The sequence below is a fragment of the Myotis nattereri genome (assembly GCF_964212035.1).
Source record: "Myotis nattereri genome assembly, chromosome: 2".
In the NCBI taxonomy this organism is placed as follows: domain Eukaryota; kingdom Metazoa; phylum Chordata; class Mammalia; order Chiroptera; family Vespertilionidae; genus Myotis; species Myotis nattereri.
This window is the reverse complement of record NC_138076.1, coordinates 112,624,516-112,647,395: the sequence shown is the minus strand read 5'-3', so window position 1 is coordinate 112,647,395 and position 22,880 is coordinate 112,624,516. Positions and strand designations below refer to the sequence as shown.

At 40.9% G+C, this 22,880-nt stretch overlaps 1 protein-coding gene across 4 annotated transcripts in view; it reads left to right on the top strand.

Moving 5' to 3' along the window:
- The window catches only part of FRY (FRY microtubule binding protein), a gene marked incomplete at its 5' end in the record, with an annotated part of 453,417 nt that overhangs the window by 51,605 nt on the left and 378,932 nt on the right, over positions 1-22,880 (top strand). For 2 of the 4 annotated variants that reach the window (XM_081083584.1, XM_081083583.1), the window contains one exon: positions 14,888-15,617. The exons of the other annotated variants lie outside the window; for them this stretch is intronic. In XM_081083584.1, the coding sequence (XP_080939710.1) occupies positions 15,548-15,617 (70 nt within the window). Of the gene's footprint in view, positions 1-14,887; positions 15,618-22,880 lie in introns of those variants that run through there. 4 annotated transcript variants of the gene reach the window in all.

Genomic DNA, 22,880 nt, shown 5'->3' with positions numbered 1-22,880 from the left:
CCCATGAGTCTTTCTTTTTTCATTGCTTAATCCCTTCACCCATCTCACTTAGCCCAAAACCACTTCCTTCTGACAGCTGTCAGTCTGTTCTCTGTATACATGAGTCTGTTTCCACTTGTTAGTTTATTTTGTTAGTTAGATTCCACATATAAGTAAAATATATGATACTTGATCTGAATAGCTTATTTCACTTAGCATAATACCCTTCAGGTCCACCCATGCTAAAGCAAAAGGTAAGATTTTCTTTTTATCTTACAGCAGAGTAGTAGTCCATTGTATAAATGTACCACAACCTTGTTTATCCACTCATCTACTGATGGGCACTTGAGCTGCTTCTAAATCTGAGCTATTAATGTTGCAATGAACATAAGGGTGCATATATTCTTTTGAATTAGTATTTCGGGTTTCTTTGGATATATTCCCAGAACTGGAACTACAGGGTTATAAGGCAGTTCCATTTAAAAATTTTTGAGGTAACTCCACATTGCTTTCCACAGTGTCTGTGCCAATCTGCATTCCCACCAACCGTGCATGAGAATTCCCATTTTTCCACATTCTCGCCAACACTTGTTCTTTGTTGATTCAGTGATCTCAGCCATTATCTCATTGTGGTTTCAATTTGCATTTCTCTGTTGATTAGTGTTGTTGAGCATATTTTCATATGTCTGTTGACAATCTGTATGTCCTCTTTGGAGAAGAGTCTATTCAGGTCTTCCGCCCATTTTAAAATTGAATTGTTTCTTTTTTTGGTGTTGAGTTTTATAAGTACTTTATAATTTTTTATATTAACCCCTATCAGATGTATCATTGGCGAATATGTTCTCCCATTAGATGGATTGTCTTTTCATTTTGTTAATGGTTTTCTTTGCTACACAAAACCTTTCTAGTTTGATGTACTCACATTTGTTTTTTGTTTTTTTTCTTGTTTCCCTTGCCTAAGGGGGTAGATCAGAAAAAAATATTGCTAGGAAAAATGTCAAAGATTTTACTGCCTATGCTTTCTTCTAGGATTTTTAGGGTTTTGAGTCTTACATTTAAGTCTTTAATCAATTTTGAGTTTATTCTTGTGCATAGTATAAGAAGGTGGTCTAGTTTCATTTTCTTGCATATATCTGTCCAAGTTACCCAACACCATTTATTGAATAGACTGTCTTTGCCCCATTGTATGTTTTTTCCTCCTTTATCAAATATTAATTGACCATAAAGGCATGGGTTGATTTCGGAGCTCTCTATTCTGTTTCATTGATGTATATGTCTGTTTTTATTATAGTACCATGCTATTTTGATTACTATGGCCTTGTAGTATAATTTGATATCAGGTAGCATAATCCCTTCAATTTTGTTCTTCTTTCTTAAGATTGCTATGGCTATTCAGGGTCTTTTGTGGTTCCATATTATTTTTTGAAATATTTTTTCTGGCTCTGTGAAATACACCATTGGTATCTTTTTTTTTTTTTTTTTTTATATATTTTATTGATTTTTTACAGAGAGGAAGGGAGAGAGATAGAGAGTCGGAAACATCGATGAGAGAGAAACATCGATCAGCTGCCTCCTGCACATCTCCTACTGGGGATATGCCCGCAACCCAGGTACATGCCCTTGACCGGAATCGAACCTGGGACCTTTCAGTCCGCAGGCCGATGCTCTATCCACTGAGCCAAACCGGTTTCGGCATCATTGGTATCTTGATAAAATTTTCATTGAAGCTATAGATTGCTTTGGATAATATGGACATTTTAATAATGTTCATTCTTTCTACCCATGAACATGGTATATGATTCCACTTATTTGTATCTTCTTCAATTCTTTCTTTAGTGTCTTACACTTTTCAGAGTACAGGTTTTTTATATCCTTGGTTAAATTTATTCCTAGGTATTTGGGTTTTATTGAAGCATTTTAAATGGAATTATTTTCTTAGTTTCTCTTTCTGGCAGCTCATTATTGATGTATAAAAATGCAACTGACTTCTGGATGTTTATTTTGTATCCTGCTACTTTACTGAATTCATTTATCAGTTCTATTAGTTTTTTGGTGGAATCTTTATGGTTCTCTATAGACAGTATCATGTCATATGCAAATGATGACAGTTTTACTTCTTTCTTTCCAATTTGAATGCCTTTTATATCTTATTGTTGTCTGATTGCTGTGGCTAGTACATCCAGTACTATTTTCAACAAGAGGGATGAAAGCAGACATCCTGGTCTTGTTCCTGATCTTAAGTGAAATACTTTTAGTGTTTGCCCGATGAGTATGGTATTGGCCCTGGAGGTATAACATATGGCTTCTTTTCCCTTAGATTATCAAATTAAAAAAAAAAAAATGAGCCCTGACCGGTTTGGCTCAGGGGATAGAGCGTCAGCCTGCAGACTGAAGGGTCCTGGGTTCGATTCTGGTCATGGGCATGTACCCCAGTAGGGGGTGTGCAGGAGGCAGCTGATTGATGTTTCTTTCTTATTAATGTTTCTAACTCTCTATCCCTCTCCCTTCCTCTCTGTAAAAAATCAATAAAATATATTTTAAAAAAATGACAACAGCCAACACAATAGCCATCTGGTATGAATGAATCAAAATTACACCTTTTTTTCAGATTGGCAAAAAATATATTTTTTAGTGTGACACTGAATTTTAGTAATTAGTTTATGTGTGCCATGATATGAAAAAGGTTGAAAATCGCTGCTCTAGACTAATATCCACTTTTTTTTGTCTTGGCCTCAGTTCATACAAAACTTCTTTGCAGGGGATACAAGTGGGGAAGTTCCGCTGCTATCTTTTGCTGAAAACGATTATAGGAGACACAATTTTCCTTATTTGCATCTGGATCTGTGCAACAATCTGTGCCTTAATGAAGTTCAGTTACATTAAAAATTTTTTAATGTCTTAATTCATTTGAAAAAATTATTTGTACTGGATAGTTATGGATTAAATGTTTTCAAAACTCACAGAATTTATTTTTGTGATGGCTTGTCCATGTGGGTTAGGTTTTTAAGGGAATGCTGATTGCATTTTATGTTTATGAAATGAACATTGTGTGATATCACTTCCTGTTTATTCTCTATTTCTCAAACAGATAATCAGCCCAAATCAAGTATCTAAAAGAGATCAAAAGAGAAGTTTGTGATTTCTTAACAAGTGACTCTTTAGGTTATCTCTAAAAGGCCTCTTATTCTACCCCATAAAGAAAAACAAAACCCTGTCTTCTTAATTGTCACCATTGATCTCAGCTGCTATCTTTCTAATTCAACCCAGGCTAAATCTGACTTGGCACAGTGTGCTATGATAGTAGGGATATAGTGTATTTGGTGAATTTTTGAACGTTGAAACTGCTAATCAGAAATTGATAAAGCAAATTTTTTTCTAATTAGTGATTTTCCTTTGTTTCCACAGTTGGTTAGTAAAACATTTTTTTTCTGCCTATTACAGTCTGTGCCTGAATGTGCATGTTACTGTGACAATAATTACATGTCTGTGCCCAGGTGGAACCATCCCCAGGGGAAGGAGCATATTCTAACACTAATCAAATCAACTTGATCAGATGCTTTAAAATTATTAGATGATGGCCCTTGATGCTGACAAGCATCCAGATTATGTGCTTAGCTTTGTGTTCACATATTTTTTGAACACTACACATTTTAGTCTAAAAATACTAGGAAATCGAACATTAAATATGAATTAAAACACAAACCAATTGGACTTCAGTTGCACATTTTTTCATAGGCAACAGGCAGCACTAGGCTTGTACAACAAGCCTGTTCATTTGCTGATTCACTAAGTCTTTTGCATAAGGACTTAATGTGTTCCTGGAGCTGTGAGGGAGACAACTGAGTAAGACACAGCTTTTATGGAGGGAGAGGTAGGTAGACAGCAGGTTGCAATCTGAATCAAGGCAGGATGCAGGGAAATGGCAGAGACTGTGAACTACATATAACCCATGTATCCTGTACCACTCTTATCCCACTGCCACTGAGAAGCCTGAGACCTAGGTGACCAGTCTGGCCACAGCCTTTCTGAAATACTCAGGTTTCTTAGTTCCTCCTGCAACAGTGCATCATGTATCTTGATCACAAATAGGGCTCTCTTCTGTGGATCGAGTATTAGGCATATGTGCCCCCTACCAGGATGAACACAGACCATGACTCCCCTTTGCAGCCTGGAGAGTGGAATTCAGACTGGATTTCCACCTCACTCTCCAACCCAGGTCAGGTATTCTTGTATAGACAACAACCTATACCAGGAATCAAATTAATGTGAACAAGAATAGCATTTTTCTCTGGTTTCCTTTGGGTTGGGACTAGAGCCCCAAGGAACCATTCCTCCCCCAGGCGGGTAGGCAGTGAGTACAGCTCACCCTGGAACAACACAGGTTTGAACTGTGAAGATCCACTTTTAAGCAGATTTTTAAAAATAAGTATATTTGAAAAATGTTTAGAGATTTGTGGCCATTTGAAAAAACTTGCAGATGAAATTTATGATTTTCATAATATTTTCTTCTCTCTAGCTTACTTTATTATAACAATACAGTAATATCACATATAACATACAAAATATGAGTTAATCAGCTGTTTATGTTATTGGTAAGGCTTCCAGTCAACAGTAGGCTATTACCAATTACGTTTTTGGGGTGGCAAAAGTTATATGTTAATTTTTATAGAGTTGGGGGGGAAGGGAGGGAAGATCTGATCACCTACCCCCAATCTTGTATTGTTCAAGGGTCAACTGTAGTCTTGGAGAGCCAATGGAGCCTGAAGTATTCCAATTAGTGATAAAGGGTTCTTAGTTTCTTCCTGAACTTTCTCTCAGGAAGTTAGTAACGATGACTTTCCTCTTGCTTGTGATTTTAATAAAAAGATGATGACTCATGTTCTCAAATTTGCTATACCCTAAATTTTACCAGCTCTGTGACATTGATCTTATTTTATGCCTCTGTTAAAAGTACTTTACAGCCAGGCCAGTGTGGCTCAGTGATTGACCCGTGCACCAAGAGATCATCAGTTCTATTCCTGGTCAGGGCACGTAATGGGTTGTGGGCTTGATTTCAGCAGGGGCATACAGGAGGCAGCCAATCGATGTTGATGTTTCTCTCTTATTGATGCTTCTATCTTTCTCTCCCTCTCCCTTTCTCTCTCAAATCAATAAAAACATATTTAAAAGAAAGATTACTTCATAGATTTGGGGTAAAGGTTAAATGTGATAAAATATGTATTTTAAGCATAATATTAATATTCAATAAATGTCGATGGTGTCAATCATTGTTATCACTTGTCTCAGGTCACTTTTGGACTTTTTCCCACTATGACACTGTTTCCTGAGAACTCCCACTTTTCCTGTATTACTGCTACCTTTCGGTCAGTCCCCAACATTGATGCCCAGCTCCTTGCTTTAAGATCCTTTATATGTCCTCCTAAGGTTTTTAAAATATAAAAGCCAAAATAATTTGGGGTCATGTAAAATGACAACTGAAGACAGCAAACCAGAGACAAATTCAGATTTTATCATTGTATTTTAAGTACCTCTGTCCAGGTGCCTGTTCTCACCACATTTTTTATAATGCCCCTCCCCCCTCCCCCCCTCGTAGAAAGAGGAGACAGAGAATAAAGGTTTTATTTCAGCCCACAGCAGGCGTCATTATGTTTGATTTGTAGACCCTTCAACAAAACAAAGGACTTTGCTGTTTGATTGCAATATATGCTCTCTTTAAAGGCACTCAAATGAGGATCAAAAGCACACACTAGACAAAACTTCAGGTTTAATGGGCAGAAACTGGGTGCTTAGTTGCTCATTCACTCTTCACAAGTAAAACCAGATGCCACTAAAACATTATTTTCTAAATAGCATTTAATTTTTTATGATAGTTTTCTCTTGAAATACATGTAAGAGGGGTATTCTCAACAAATTGCTATTTATAATAGGATTGAAAACTTTGAAAGGCCAGTTAAGATCTCTTTTATAAAGTCAACAGAGAGAATCTCTGGATGCCTGAGAAACAGTATATCATAGCATGTTTGTTCACCATGCTGTTTTTAAATGTCTCCAACTTGGAGAGGAGGAAGAAGATGGTGGCCATGTGATTCCCAGGGCCAGACTGGAAATAGAACTGAATTGGGGAACATTCACCAGGAATTACCAACTGAGGCCCAGTGAGGAAGAAACATATATCAAGGAAGGGACAGAAAACACCTGAAGACTGACAGGCTAACCCAGCTTCCACAGGCAGCAAGCAGAGAGTGAAGAGGAATCTCTCTTCCATGGGAGGATTATTTCCCTGAGAAGATCGAGACCCAGAATCCAGGCTGAGCTCCATAGCCTTGAGCACCAGAGCCAACACCAGCAGGGCTTCTGGCCACTGGGGAGTCTGGAGTCACTTGGGAGTTAAAGCTGTAGTTGTTTCTTTTGTAAACCCAGAGCACAGGATTTTTATTTTCAGCTATTCACCTGAGGCTTCAGTGGAGGAAGGTGGTGAGGACTGAAGGTACCTGAGGAGAGACTGGGGTGGGAGGCATTGGGGGAAGACGTGGGAAAGAGGTGGCTTGGAGACCTGCTTTCAGTCGCATTCCACCAAACTGAAACGGCCATTTTCCTAAGGGGCGCTGGCCCCTTCCAGAAGCCACAGCCCAGGAAATGGAAAAAATCTGCCCTATGTGATACAGCCTGGCCACACCCTCAGGAACATGCCTGCCACACCCTGCATCTTGACCTTTGCAGAGGAGACAGCAGCAGAGACCAAGCCTAGGGGTTTGAACAGTCTCAGGAAGCACAGTCACTGGCTTAGGGGAGGGGTTGACCATCCCCGTAACCGGAAACCTGACTGGTGCTTCCCCATCACGGGAGAGCTGATAGAAATTCCAGGTTTCCAACTGATCCCACTGGACTGCTTAAGCGGATCGTCAGTTGAGAGCAGAGACATATCCTGGGTCACTCTCAGAGGAGTAGCTCTGAGACAGGGAAACACACCCATCACTTTCCTTGAAATCTGAACAGTGAGACCCAGAGATCTAGACTCCACACTCCACCTAAAGCCCTTTCAGAAACGGACTTTTGAGTGATTACGATTGATAGCTGGCTGGGAGGCAAAAGCAGGTAGAGGTGGAGCCCAGGGAACTTGGGGAAGTTTGCTGACCCATCACTGGGCCAGGTGCTACTAACAAACTGGCCTTAGCCAAGCCCTGTGGAAATGGACACAAGCTGTGGGTCACTTGAAGCTTCAAGCAGGTTGCTGAGAACCAAAGGAGGACAGTTTCTGATAGTTGTTAGCATCTAAATACCTGCCTCTAAGTCCGAATTGGCAGACAAAACAGTCAGCCACTAGTCAGAAGAGCAGGATCCAAAGGGAGCTCCCAGAAGGCACTAAAACTCTACTGAGACGAAGGCCACTTTACCTTTTTTTACTTATTTATTTTCCTCATCTTTCCTCCTTAAAGATTTATTATTATTTTAATCTCTCTTTTTCTATCATAGATCTAATTTTCCCTACTTTTTCCCTTCCCTTCTTTCTCCTGCTTTCTTTTCCTTTTTCCTTTTATTTTTTGTCTACCTGCTTTCCTGTTTTCCTTTTCAAAATTAACTTTCTTCCTCTTTTCTTTTGTACCATTTTCCTTCCCCAATTCTTTATTCATATGTTCTTCCTCTCATCTATGCCCTTTCACATTTCTTTTTTCTTTCTCCCTGTATTTTCCTTTCTATTCTATTGTTCTCTTTTCTTCTTCCTAATTCTCTCTTCTTTTGTGGTTGTTTTTGTTGTTGTTGTTGTAGGGATCTTGTGTATGTGTTTTTTTTTTTTTTTTTCTTGTTTTGTTTTCTTTTGTTTTGTTCTGCCAGACCTGCGCAACTTGCACAACATGGTTGGGGGTGAGCCTCAGGCAACCTGAGAGGAGATTCCTCCCATGAATGGGAAAACATAATTCAGGACCCAATTATGGGACAACCCAAGTAGCTCACACAAGGGTCATTCCTGGAGCACCCAGTTTAGGGAATCTAAGAGACTGCACCTTTGGGTCCCACAAAACACTTACTACATAAGGCCACCCCATGAAGACTGGGAGGCATGGCAATTTGCTCTAATACTTAGAAATAAATACTAAGAGACTGCAAAAATGGAGAGAAAGAGAAACAACCCCCAAATGAAAGAAAAGGAGGACACTCCAGAAAGAGAGCTAAATAAAATGGAGGCAAACAATTTTTTCAGATATAGAGTTCAAAGTAATGGTTTTAAGGATGTTCAAGGAACTTAATGAGAATTTCAAGAAAATTAGTGGGAACTATAAAAGCATAAACCAAGAAATAGAAACTATAAATAAGATTAAAAAATGGCTAAAGGAATGCATTACCACCAAACCAGCATTGCAGGAAATGTGAAAGGGCTTTAAGGAGAAAAAATTAAGAGAGAGGAACATAGGTATAAAAAAAATGGCAGTAAATAAGTACCTATCAATTATAACCTTAAATGTAAATGGATTAAATGTTCTAATTAAAATTCATAGCATAACTGAAAGGATAAAAATAAAATGACTCATATATATGCTGTCTACAAGAGACCCACCTCAGAACAAAAGATTCACACAGACTGTAAATGAAGGGATGGAAAAAAATGTCCATGCAAATGGAAATGAAAAAATAAAAGCAGGGGTAGTAATACTTGTATCTCACAAAATAGACTTCAAAGAAAAGGCCATAAAAACAGACAAAGATGGCCACTACATAATATTAAAGGGATCAATACAATAAGAGGATATAACCCTGATAAACATATATGCACCCAATATAGGAGCACCTAAATATATATTTAAGAAAACACCCTGAGAGAACCTTAATGGTGAGATCGATAGCAGTACAGTCATAGTAGAGAACCTTAACATAACACTAGCGTCACTGGATAGATCTTCCAGATAAAAAATCCACAAGGAAACAGAGACCTTAAATGACACTGCTGGGAGCCGGTCCATCCTTGCTGTTTCAAAGGACCTGGCATATATGGCATACTGTTCTTAATATGTTTGCTCACCTTCTTGGCACTATATGTTTTAACCAAGGTCTCTGAGAAAGGTTGTTTCCCCAGGTAGGGATTTTCCCCTGAAGTTAGGGAGGGAATAAAACCTCTTAACTAAGTGCCAGGCGGGTAATTAATCACTTTAACTATGAACAATCATGCTTAAGCTACATAATCTTTACTCCTTGGAATGGAGATAAGAAACGCCCTAACCTTTGTAATAGAGATTGATAGGATTGAATCAACTAGTATAAATACAGATGTAACAAGACAGCAAGAGACAGAGAGAGAGACAGAAATTGGCACAGAACCTACACAGAACGTTCTCTAGAGACAGAAGAACTTCGCTGGAGAGAACATGGCAAAAGATCCTGGACAGAAACTGGCCTCAGAACCTAGAGACAGAACCTAGCGAGAGAACATGGCAAAAGATCCTGGACTGAACCTGACTACAGAAATTGGCAAGAGAACCTGACTAGAACCTGGTGACTGAACCTGGCTGGAGAACCTGGACAGAACCTGGCTGGAGAACCTAGCGAGGGAACATGGCTACTGAACCTGGCTGGAGAACCTGGAGAACCTGGCTGGAGAACCTAGCAAGAGACCATGGACACAGAACCTGGCTGGAGATCCTAAATAGAACTTCGCTGGAGATCCAGACCAGAACTTGGCTGGAGATCCTGGCTAGGCTGCTGATCAACTGAACGCTGTCTCCGTGTCATTCCTTCTTCGCCGACTCCGTCCACACCTTTGGGGACCCCTGGACCCGCTGGGGTTGGACCCCGGCATGACACATTAGAACAGATGGGTTTAATTGACATTTACAGAACATTCCACCCCAAAGCTGCAGAATATCCATTCTTCTCACGTGCACATAGGACATTCTCAAAGATAGTACATATGTTAGGACACAAAATAAGTCTCTACAAGTTCAAGAAGATTTAAACCATATCTAGCAACTTTTTGGATCACAATGGCATGAAATTAGAAATTAACTCCAGTAAAAACACTCAAAAATAATCAAACAAATGGAGACTTAATAGCATGTTATTACACAATGAATGAGTTACCAATGAAATCAAGGAAGAAATAAAAAAATTCCTGGAAACAAACAAAAATGAACACACAGCAACCCACAGCAAAAGCAGTCCTGAGAGGGAAGTTCATAGCATTATAGCCCTATCTCAAGAAACAAGAAAAATCTCTAATAAACTATCACTATAAGTAAAAATATTAGAAAAAGAACAAGAATACCCAGAGTAAGTAGAAGGAAGGAAATAATTAAGATCAGAGCAGAAAAAATGACATAGAGACTGAAAAAACACTAAAAGAGATCAATGAAACAAAGATCTGGTTCTTTAAAAAGATAAAGAAGATTGTTGAATCTTTAGCCAGACTCATCAAGAAACAAAGAGAGAGGACACCAATAAATAAAAATCTGAAACGAAAGAGGTGAAGTAACAACTGACACCACAAAAATGCAGAGGATTGTAAGAAAATACAATGAATAACTATATGCTAACAAGCTAGACAACCTGAATGAAATGGACAAAATCCTAGAAAAATAAAATTTTCCAAAAGTGAGTCAGGAAGAATTAAAAAAACCTGAATAGGCTAATAACATCTGATGAAATTCAAGCAGTATTTAAAAAACTCCCAGCAAACATGTGGTCTGGAAGCCTTCACAAGGGATTTCTATCAAACATTCAAAAAAGAACTAAAGCCTCTCCTCCTCAAACTGTTCTAGAAAATCCAAGAGGAAGGAACATTTCCAAGCTCTTTTTATGAGGTTGACATCATTCTAATTTCAAAACCAGATAAAGACACTACAAAGAAAGAGAATTACAGGCCAATATCCCTGATGAACATAGATGGTAAAATCCTCAACATAATATTAGGAAATCAGATCCAGCAATATATTGAAAAGATTATACACCAAGACCAAATGGGTTTTATTCCAGGGATGCAAAGCTGGTACAACATTCAAAAATCAATAAATGTGATATATCACATAAACAAATTAAAAGACAAAAATCACATGATCATATCAATTGATGCAGAAAAAGCATGTGACAAAATCCAACAATTATTTTTGATAAAAACTCTTAGCAAAGTAGGAATAGAGTATATACTAAAGGTCACATATGACAAACCTACAACCAACATCATACTCAATGGACAAAACTAAAACCATTCTCTCAAGAACAGGAACAAGACAGGGATGTCCACTATCACCATTCTTATTCAACATAGTACTAGAAGTCCTAGCCACAGTGATCAGACAAGAAGAAAAAATTTAAGATATCCAAATTGTAAGTAGGAAGTAAAACTGTTATTATTGGCAGAGGACATGATATTGTAGGTAGAAAACTCTAAAAATCCACAAAAAAACTACTAGATTTAACAAATGAATTTGGCAATGTAGCAGGATACAAAATTAACACCCAGAAATTGATGGTATTTTATACACTGATAACGATCTCAGAAAGGGAAACTAAAAACAAAACAAAATTCCATTTGCCATTGCAAGAAAAAAAATTTTCTTAGGAATAAACTTAACCAAGGAGGTAAAAGACCTATACTCAAAAGACTACAGGATAATGAAAAAAGAAATAGAGGAAGATATAAACAAATGGAAGAATATACCATGTTCATGGATTGGTAGAATCAACATAAAAATCTAAAGCAATCTATAGATTTAACACAATCCCCATTAAAACACCAATGGCATATTTCACAGATATAGAACAAACACTCCAACAATTTATATGGAATCAGAAAAGACACCAAATAGCTGCAGCGATCTTAGAAAGAAGAACAAAATTGGAGGGATCATAATACCAGATATCAAGTTAAATTACAAAACCACTGTACTCAAATCACCCTGGTACTGGCACAATGGAATAGAAGAGAGAACCCAGAAATTGCTCAATTAGGCTCAATTAATATTTGATAAAGGAGGTAAGAGCATACAATGGAGTCAAAACAGTCTCTTCAGTAAATGGTGTTGGGAAAATTGGACAGATACATGCGAAAAATGAAACTAGACCACCAAATCACATCATACACAAGAATAAACTCAAAATGGATAAAAGACTTAAATGTAAGTTGTGATACCATAAAAATCCTAGAAGAAACCATAGACAATAAAATCTCAGATATCTCTCATAGCAATATTTTTCAGATACATCTCCTAGGGGAAAGGAAACTAAGGAGAAAATAAACGTATGGGACTAAGTCAAAATAAAAAGCTTCTGCACAGCAAAAGAAACCAAAAACAGAATGAAAATATGTATGAGAGAACATATTTGCAAATGATACATCTGATAAGAGATTAATTTCCAAAATATATAAAGTATTCATACAACTCACCAAAAGGAAGACAATCCAATTGAAAGATGCACAGAAGACCTGAATAGAGGCTTCTCCAAAGAGGACATAAAAATGGCCAAGAGATATATGAAAAAATGCTCAAAGTCACTAATCATCAGAGAGATACAAATTAAAATGACATTGAGATACCACCTCACACCTGCCACAGTGGTTTTCTCAGTAAATCAACCAACAACCAGTGCTGGCGAAGATGTGGAGAAAAAGGAACCCTAGTACACTGCTGGTGGGAATGCAGACTGGTACAGCTGATATGGAAAACATTATGGCATTTGTAAAAAAATTAAAAGTGGAATTGCCATTCCTAGGAAACTTGAAACACCAATCAGAAAGAATGTATGCACCCCTGTGTTCATAGCAGCACAATTTACAATAGCTAAGATCTGGAAACAGCCCAGTTGGCCATCAGTAGATGAATGGATTAAAAAGCTGTGGTACATTTACAAATGGAATACTATGCAGCTGTAAAAGTGAAAGATCTCTTACCCTTTGAGACAGCATAGAGGGACCTGGAGAGTATTACGCTAAGTATTAATCCAGTCTGAGAAAGACAAATATCACATATCTCACTTATATGTGTAATCTATGAACAAAATAAACTGACAACAAAATAGATCCAGAGACATTGAAGCATGTCTGATGTATTTCAGAGGGAAGGGGGTGGGGGGTGGGCTGGAAGAGATTAACCAAAAAACTTGTATGCATAACCCATGGACACAACAATAGTGCAGTGAAGGCCTGGAGAGGGGGCAGACGAGGGGTGGAGGAGGTTGGTGGGTGAAAAAAGTGGGACATCTGCAATACTTTCAATAATAAAGATAAATTTAAAATTTATCTTTAATGGTAGGCATTAATTAATACCCTGGTATGACAATGGTAGACAATATAAATTAATACCCTGTTAATTTTAAAATGCTTGTAAACAAGATTTGCTTATAAGTAAATTAACAGGCTATTTTTTTGTTAGTAATTCAACATTATTTTTAACAAATTTTAGCGAATAGGTCATACGTTGGAAAAAACTCTGTAGTAATTTTGCTGAAATAAATATTACATATCTACAGCTATAGTCTACACATTTAAATCCAATAGTCACTTTTTGTAAACAATGTTGGGCAAATGATTAGCATGTGATCAAATCGCATTCAAGGGGTAATTGGTTCTGTTGTTGCGTGGCTGGACTTTCTGCAGCAGCTTTAACACATATCCACCCCTCCCCACATGTTCCCATGTGCACGAAGTCACGCCCCAGCTACGTGCATTTGTTTACTCACAGTAACATGTGAATGCACCCATTTACTAGACCTATTCAATATAAATTTCAAATTACAGTGATACATATAGAAAACTTTTCTGTGAAATAAAACTTTTCATACATACTTAATTTTAGTTACACAAACGTGTCTACATAGGTAAACACAGGTAAACTAATTTGTCAAATTTTTAATATACGCATTCAGAAAACCTACTTTATTACATAACAGACTTCCGGCTTTAACTTGCCAGAATGAATCCATTATATTGAGATTTTACTGTACAGGTGATAATACAAAATTAGCTTGTCAAATCTCATAGGCATGTAAATGAAAAAGAACCCAATCTAATGAGAGATTTCATGAGAATAAAGTGCTGTGAGTCGAGTTGGAAATCCTATGGGGGTGGGGGGGGGGGGGGAGGATGCTTGCCTTTTGTGTACTTGTATGTTGTTTGAAAAGCTCATTAAATTGATAGTGCCTTAGAGCATTCCACAACATATTTTTAAAAGTTGAATTTTAAAATTTCTTAGCCTTACAAAAACTATATTGTTCTCTTTCCCTTTTATTTCTCAAATGAACTGTTAGTCTAGAAGTCCTATTTGTGTAATGCTTTGAGGGGGGTACACAACAATTTTTATGCTAAATAATTATCAATATGGTTTGTTAAGGGTTCTATGGTTTATGAGATGGTTGGCCAAATTCCACATACTCAAATGTGGCCTGTCATAATTGAAATACTCTTGTTTAATGCCCTGGTCAAGCTAAATGATAATGAGAAACAAAACTAACCAAAATCAGGACACCTGGTATCAGATTTCATGAAGTAAAAAGCCTTTGTTCAGCAAGGAACTTAATGCTTTCGCTTCTTATCCTTTTAGTACAAATAAACTAAGCTTTATTGGGCTCAGTGCTAATTAAAAATGAAAGGTTTGAGAAACAGATCCACTGTGGAGCCTCACATTCCGTAAATAAGCACACTGAGCAGTTGGTACTGGTCCCTTAGGCAGCCCACATAGGTGCTGGTATGCCCCCCAAAATGACAGCATTTCTGGGAGGGAGGCACAACCAAGTGCAGATTCCACTGTGCTAGTGCAAGAAGAGGGAGAAAAATGTCCGTCCGGCAACTGCCTTGTTGTCATCCAGCTTTCCTACTGCAAGGAGGCTGAAGGATGGGGCTTTTAAAGAAACGTCACTGCAACTAGATCCAGGGGTGCAGCCTGACTCACTGCAGCACAATGCAGCTGCCTGTGCATCAGGGACAGACACAAGGGAAAGCAGCCACCAGCGCCGCTGCTGCCGGCACACAGAGCTGGTCACTGGGAGCATTTCTGAACTGAGGATCTGTAGAAGCTTGGAAATTCCTCCTACAACTGGGTCGGGGCCCAGTGAGGTGGGGCTCAGGTCGAGGCTGTAGACAGGAGGCGGTGCTCCCAGCCCACCTCTCACCCTACCGCGCCTTGGGAGAGCTGGGAACTAGGCTGTTCACAGGGTCAGGGAGGCCAGCCCAGGACCCTCCCTCCCTGGGGAAAACAATCACGAGGGTGCTGGTCCTCCTTGGACTATACCTGGCTAGAGCAAAGCCTGTGAGCAGCCTGCAGCAGGCGCTTCTGGTTATGGCAGCTCAGAAATGAAAGCAGCAGCCACGCCTCTGAGAGCTGCAGGGAGAGCTGTGCCCAGCAGATGAGAAAAATAAGAACTAATCCTGGACTCAGAGGAAGAGGAGCGCGGAGCATCTCTCTCCTGCTCCTTGGTGTCCTTTACATGAGGACTCCCTGACCTCTGGGTGGTAAATCTGCAGAACCTTCCTCTGTGCCCTGACCCCCTGCTGACATCACTAACCTGTGACAGAAACATCCCCACCCGGTACCTGCGCCTCCTGCGGCTCCCAGCCCAGCCTGGAGCCTCTTTGTATGCCGCGGACATGGCCAGCCAGCAGGACTCTGGCTTCTTTGAGATCAGCATCAAATATTTACTGAAATCCTGGAGTAATAGTGAGTAACAGAAAATAACCTTTGCTTGTTTGTCTGTTTGTTTGTTGGCTGGATGTTGTATAAGGTTGGAGAAATAAAATCTCAACTGATGCATATGCTTGTGAGCCGAGGAAGTTTTTTTTGCTTTCTCTGCGATGAAAATCAAAATGTCAGTGACTGAAACAGCTCTCCTTAGATGCAGAGGCTGCAGTGGAATTACAGCCGATTTTGTTTGATCATATTTTCAAGTGCGATGGCCCTTCCAATCTGGCAGAGCTCACCAGAGGGCATTCAGGCTGCATTTCCTGCCTTGTTGGGCATTTGGTATTTATTTGATTTGTTCAGGCTTTAGCTCAATACTCTGTGAACTGTGGTTTAGCCAGAGGGGTGTATCAGGGTTTCAGTTTCAGAGTACTTCCTAATTGTTTTATTAGGGTATTGTCTAAAGACAAAAAGTACTTAATAGTCCAAAACCTGAGATTCATCTTTTTGTACACAGAGGCATTTGCACTCTTATTTGATCTGTCCCTTGTCTGTGTGGATGATGCTCATGACGGTATTTAATATTTGAATTTTTACAGTCCTGATGTTTGCTCTAGTCCAAATAATGTACTTTTCTGAAATATAAATAGGCAAGGTTCTGAATATCAGGATATCAGAATATTCTGGCTTCCGAAGTTCCATCTCTGACCTACTTAAAGATTTTGAGCAATAAACTATTTCAAAATGACAACCTCCATGGCTTTGCGGATCTGGAATCAAATGAAAATGAGGCCTCCAGGGTGTCAGTGATGCCTTGTGTTTTTGGAACAGTTTAAAAACAAAGTCTTCCCTGTTTCACCAACAGCCTTTGTACTTGCTCTGGGTAACATTGCCAGGTATTATAGATCATTAATTGTTTGGAATTTTAAAAAAATTTCCAATAAATATTTTGATGTTATATTAGGTGCATACTAATTAATCTACTTGTATGCAAAGACTTGGCAATTAATTATCTCCTACACAAATGACCTGTGGCCAAGATTGTTCTGTAAACAAAACCTGGGCAGGAGAACCTGAGCCATAATTGCTTTGAGAAAACTGCCAAAATCTCTTCAGCTTTTAGGTATACAGAGATATACATCTCTCAATTATATTTTCAGAAACCATTTTTTTAATGATTGTTTTGCACCATTATATATACTATGGGGCTTGTAGGAAGCTGCTTTCTATAAGTGAGAAGCCATTTAGGAGCAATACTGTCACCCAAATAGCATTCCTTTATCTGTTACAGCCATAACTCGTTTGATCGTGTGTGTAATCCTTCCTACTTCAGGAAAAATCTCCCTTTGTTTCTCCACCCTTTGATTAATGAAAAGAATTTGACATACAGGGTTCTTTATGGAACAGTTTTCCAAACACTGGAAAGGCCTCCTGTGCGTCTGACAACAGCCAGTGGTTTTCAGTCATTTTGGGTTCTCTGAGGCCAGATTTCTTTCTTTCATTAATTATTGTCATTGCTTTATGAGAGAGAAAATTGTGCTCTGACAATATTGAGGCCAGTGGGATTTCTTTTAGAATCATTCTCCCCTTGTTTTTAAATTACTCTGGACAGAGTATATTCCCTCCACCATTCCTAAGCTCTCCCCACTCTCTCCACACTCACATCAGAAAATGGTTCAAAATTACCGTTCATTTATATTTGGGAAGTATCTAGGATACAATTTTGAATTCTTTCAATTCATTCAGCAGCTATTTATTCAGCACCTACTATGTGCCAGACTATGGGGCTACAAAGGTGAATAAGATAGGTCCCTACCCTTGATCTCAATGTCTCCACTGGAATTTGGTGTTTTCTAGCATTCCTTTGGGGCTCAGAATGTTTTCAGTCAGTGCTGTCTTGAAAGAGAAAGAGTAAATATACTTTATGCTTAGTCTTCTTTAAACTTGTTGCAACACTAACCTGCTTGTAATCTAGTATAGCTCCCTGTTTTACATATTTTCAGTAGCAAAGAGAGAAAGGAATTTGTCTGTATGGAAGATAAAGTAGAAAACAGAAGCCTTAGGGCTTTAAGCTACTCAGGGTGACCTGGCTGGGAGGATGTACACAGGAAAAGCCACTCCTTGGCCCAGCATCACAAGTTTAAGGGAAGAAACTGTGAGAAGAACCAGGCCCCTAATTATATAGCAGTGGTTATTTATAAATGTGCAACAATTAAGAAGCAATAAAACCAACTCTATAACTGTGGCTGGCTGCTTTGCAAGGTGGTAGTAAGAGATAAGATAATCCCATGAACTTTTCCAAGATTTCCATTTGTTTTTGTTGTTGTTAACCCTTATCCAAGAAATGGTACATTGTGAGAAAAATGTAATTTTATATACTGAAGAATTAACAAGTCAGTTAAGACACTCATTGCCTGGTGAGAAGTGTTAGCTTTTTCCCCTATTCATGGTGACACCCTCTTCTTCATTGGCATATCCACTCTGTCAGGCTGCCCTTTCCGTGTAAGGGCATTGGGAATTAAAATGGCATTGATGCTTGAGAATAAAATGTCCTTTTCAGAGCTCACTGCAGAGGCTTTCCTTATCCCCTTGGACACCTGTTCTATTGCTCCTTCCCCATTCCTGTCCAGGCTTTCCCCAGCTTTTCAGTGATTCTCCTGGTGACTGCCTTGTGGTAGTCAGTCTAACCTGGGACACTCCAATGGTGACAAGGAGCATCCTGGAGAGGCTTCTACCAGCATTTCAAAGACTACACCACAGCTTCTCCTGCCCTGAGTGTCTGTGACCATCATTCAGGACCTTCTCTGAACTCTTCGTCCATCCTTTCATGTTGTTTTTCTGCTCCTGCCATGTTTAATCTGCTTACCCTCCTCTGAATTTCACTACCTTGCTCTCCAGTCCATGCCCACACATACGTCGGCCCCAAGCTGGCACACCCTCACCTAGAACACGCAAATCACAGGACCAAATGGGCTTAGATCTCTAGCTCCTGCACTTTGTGGACTTGGACAGTTATCTACTTTGCCTCAATGTTCTCATCTATACAATGGAGGCAAAAATAATGAGTAGCTCACAGGAGTAAATGGGATATTAAGATGTAAAGCACTCAGCACAATTTCTAGCGCATTGATATTACTTTTACATATATTGAGCATTTACAATAGATTCCAATGCTTCTCTCTTCTCTAAACTCACTAAAAATCAGACTTAGGCCATACTTCCTCTTAGCATTGACATCCTCAGGAATCATTCTGTGTGTAGTCACCCCACTGAAGAAGGGAATTGCATGAATATAGATGAAATTAGTTGCTTGCTTTGGACCACTTTTCTTTCTAGATTTACCTTTTAACTGTACTCCCTTTTCCACTTTGGCTACCATTGAAATATTCCTACCTTCCCTAAGTACATATCTTCCAGCAGCATAGGGTGGCCTGGGCATTCTCTCAGTATAGAAAGCCACCTTGGGTTCTCAGGTTTGCTATAAAAAAAGGTTAGAGCAGATCATTCCAAACTATTTTCTGGAAAGGAGGGGTTGTTTTGTGTTGATGGATAGAGCTTGTGCGAAGGTTCTCCCACTGATCTGAAAACTCTGACTGGCTGTCCTGATGTTTACATCCATCCCCATGTGCAGTGAACACAGGCCCAATGACAAAAGTACCGTCAGAATCCATTCAAGGCCTTAATTTTTCCAGGGTAGTTTGTGTCCTTCCTATAACAGTTGGCTCCCCCATGGAGGGAAACTTTTGAATGCCAATTAACTCTTTCAAGTAATGAGTTAATTAATTTCATTGACAAACTCCCCCGTGTTTGTTTCGGAAGGAGCTGGTATGTGTAAAATGTCTAATGTTGCTGTAGAAAAACATGCAATGATTTTCAGAATCGGATGCGGCATTTTTCAGGTAGTGAGTTAGGTTGTGGTGATAAGGATACTGTTCAGTCCAACGTAGAAATGCCAGTTGGTAAAAGGGTTAGCTCTGGGGACAAAAAATAATGTACAAGTCAAGATTGAAAACACCTCCAACTGGCCACAGAGCAGTGCTTACGGGCCCGATGTATGTCAGCCGTGAACCCAGGCACTAGGAGAAAGACTCCAGAAAAATCTCAAAATATTCGTTTTAGCCTCTTTGTAGAGTTGGTTTAAATAAATAGAAAAGTAAAGAGGTTTAACCAAGTTGCCTAAATCCAGCAGAGCAGTACTTACCCCAGATCTTTCAACAGGAGAAGGTACCCAACACTGGTCCAGGCACTCGGAGAGCATTACTCCAGTATTTCTGCAGCCGTGATCCCTTCTCCTAAAGCTGCTCATGGTCCTATTGAAACACAAAACTCCAAATAAACATCCACTCTAAGTAGACAGGGTATATCCCTGGGTTTATGATGGAAACAAACTAGAGGTGTGGTTGGTTGGTTGGTTAGCTGGTTGGTTGGTTGTTTAAACATATGAACAACCCTAGAATAACATACTGCCACATTGGCCGTGGGTCCACTCTGTGTCAAATGTTTATATGTAGAGCAGCCACATCATTATTTTTACAAACTGAGACACTTTTGAGAGTACAAGTTAATAATAATGCTGGGACACTAGGCATGAACTGGGATAGCCCTGGGCAAAGGAGGCCATATGACTCCTCTGTTTATCACCTTCACTCTCTCTAATAATCCTGCAATTTATATATATCATCCACATTTTACAGATAAAAAAAGAAAAATGAGAGTTGAGAAAGTGATTTTCTCAGAACCAGGATGCTAATAAGTGCCGTGAACCCCAGCCCCCAATGCAGTTGATAATCTTATTTTTAAAATCACCCATAGAATGATCAAGGGAAGAACACTTTGCTGAACTTAGGGCTTTATAGGTACTTTCATCCTTGATTACTGATGCTCTGCTTATTCTTAACCTCCTCTCTCTCTGGGCACCCCTGAGGGACTCTCTTTTTCTTCTCTCTCTCTCTCTCTCTCTCTCTCTCTCTCTCTCTCTCTCTCTCTTTCTCTCTGTGTGTGTTCTGGAGACCACCACCATCCCTTAGCACAGACCTGTTTAAAAGAACTAAGTATTGACAAGTCTTCACCATCATTATGACAAACTAGGGGCGCGGTGCACGAATCGTGCACTGGCGGGGGGGAGTGTCCCTCAGCCCAGCCTGCCCCCTCTCACATACTGGGAGCCCTCAGGTGTTGACCCCCATCACCCTCCAATCGCAGGTTCGGCCTCTTGCCCAGGCCTGACGCCTCTGACAGAGGCGTCAGGCCTGGGCAGGGGACCCTCATTTTCCCCCATCACTGGTTCTGCCCCCAGCCCAGACCTGATGCCTCTGGCCCAGGCGTCAGGCCTGGGTAGGAGACCCCCAGACCCCTCCGATTGCTGGCTCTGCCCCTTGCCCAGGCCTGATGCCTCGGCCAGAGGCGTAGACCCCCATCACCCTCCGATCGCCTGATCGGCCCCTTGCCCAGGCCTGACGCCTCCGCCAGAGGTGTCAGGCTTGGACAGGGGACCCCCATCTCCCCCCGATCACTGGCTCTGACTCCCGCCCAGACCTGAGGCCTCTGGCCCAGGAATCATGCCTGGGCAGGGGACCCCCATCTCCCTCTGATCGCTTGCTCCACCCCCCGCCCAAGCCTGACGCCTCTGACCCAGGCTTCAGGCCTGGGCAAGGGGACCATCATATCCCCCCAATCCCCGGCTCCGCCCCCCACCCAGGCCTGATGCCTCTGGCCCAGGCATCAGGCCTGGGCAGGGGACCCCCAGCCCCCCGCCCAGGCCTGATGCTTCGGCAAGAGGAGTTGACCCTCATCACCCTCTAATCACCAATCACCGGATCGGCCCCTTGACCAGGCCTGAGGCCTCCGGCAGAGGTGTCAGGCCTGGGCAGGGGATCCCCAGCTCCCCGTGGTTGCAGGCTCTGCCCCTGCCCAGGCCTAACGCCTCTGGCCGAGGCATTAGGCCTGGGCAGGGGACTCCCAGCTCCCCACGATCTCACGCTCTGCCCCTGCCCAGGCCTGACACATCTGGCCAAGGCATTAGGCCTGGGCAAGGAACCTCCAGCTCCCCGCGGTTGCAGGCTCTGCCCCTGCCCAGGCCTAATGCCTCTGGCCGAGGCATTAGGCCTGGGCAGGGGACTCCCAGCTCCCCGCGATCTCCTGCTCTGCCCCCAGCTCCCCGCAGTTGCAGGCTCCGCCCCTGCCCAGGCCTAATGCCTCTGGCCCAGGCGTCCGGCCCGGGCAGTGGGGACCCGCAGCTGCAGCGGCCCCGCGATCGTGGGCTCCGCTTTAGGCCCAGGCAAGGGACTCCTAGCTCCCAGGACTGCCAGCTTCGACCGTGCCCAGCTCCCATCGCTGGCTCCACCCCTACTTCCTGCTATCACTGGCCAGGGCGGCAAAGGCGCCTGATTCTCCGATCATGGCTGGGGGGCAGGGCAAAGGCGGCCCCAGGGCCGCCTTTGCCCTGCCCCCCACCTCTTAGCCCCCCCCTGGGTTTCCAATCACTGTCAGTGGCAGGGGGCTTCTTCCTGCTTTCCCTTTCGCCTCCCTGCATTGTGCCTACATATGCAAATTAGCCGACATCTTTGTTGGCAGTTAACTGCCATCTTTGTTGGCAGTTAACTGCCATCTTAGTTGGCAGTTAATTTGCATATAGCCTTGATTAGCCAATGAAAAGGGTAGCGCCGTACGCCAATTACCATTTTTCTCTTTTATTAGTGTAGATACGCTAGTTCTGCACACTATGGTCATTTCATGTCACACACGTACACAAGGACATTATGGTAAAAAGGTATGTTGCTTCTGTTAGGAGTGTTTTTTGTTTTTTTGTTTTTTTTTATATATATATTTTATTGATATTTTTACAGAGAGGAAGGGAGAAGGATAGAGAGTTAGAAACATTGATGAGAGAGAAACATCGATCAGCTGCCTCCTGCACACCCCCTACTGGGGATATGCCCGCAACCTAGATACATGCCCTTGACCGGAATTGAACCTGGGACCTTTCAGTCTGCAGGCCGGTGCTCTATCCACTGAGCCAAACCAGTTAGGGCTGTTAGGAGTGTTTTATGTTGATTTCTTCCATTTTTAAGATCTATGTAAATTCATAATGTAAATGGCTCCAGTAAATAAAAATGTATTAATGATCTTTACTTCTTTTAAAATTGTCGTTTCCTTCTTGCTGAGGTTTCTCTGATACGTTGTATTTCTTTTTTTAAGGAAACAATAGCAAACCTCTAATTCTCTTCAACTCTGAGAACAGAGAGAATATTTCCAGTGATAATGGAAATCTATTTATAATTAAGGTGTCACATTTTACTTGAT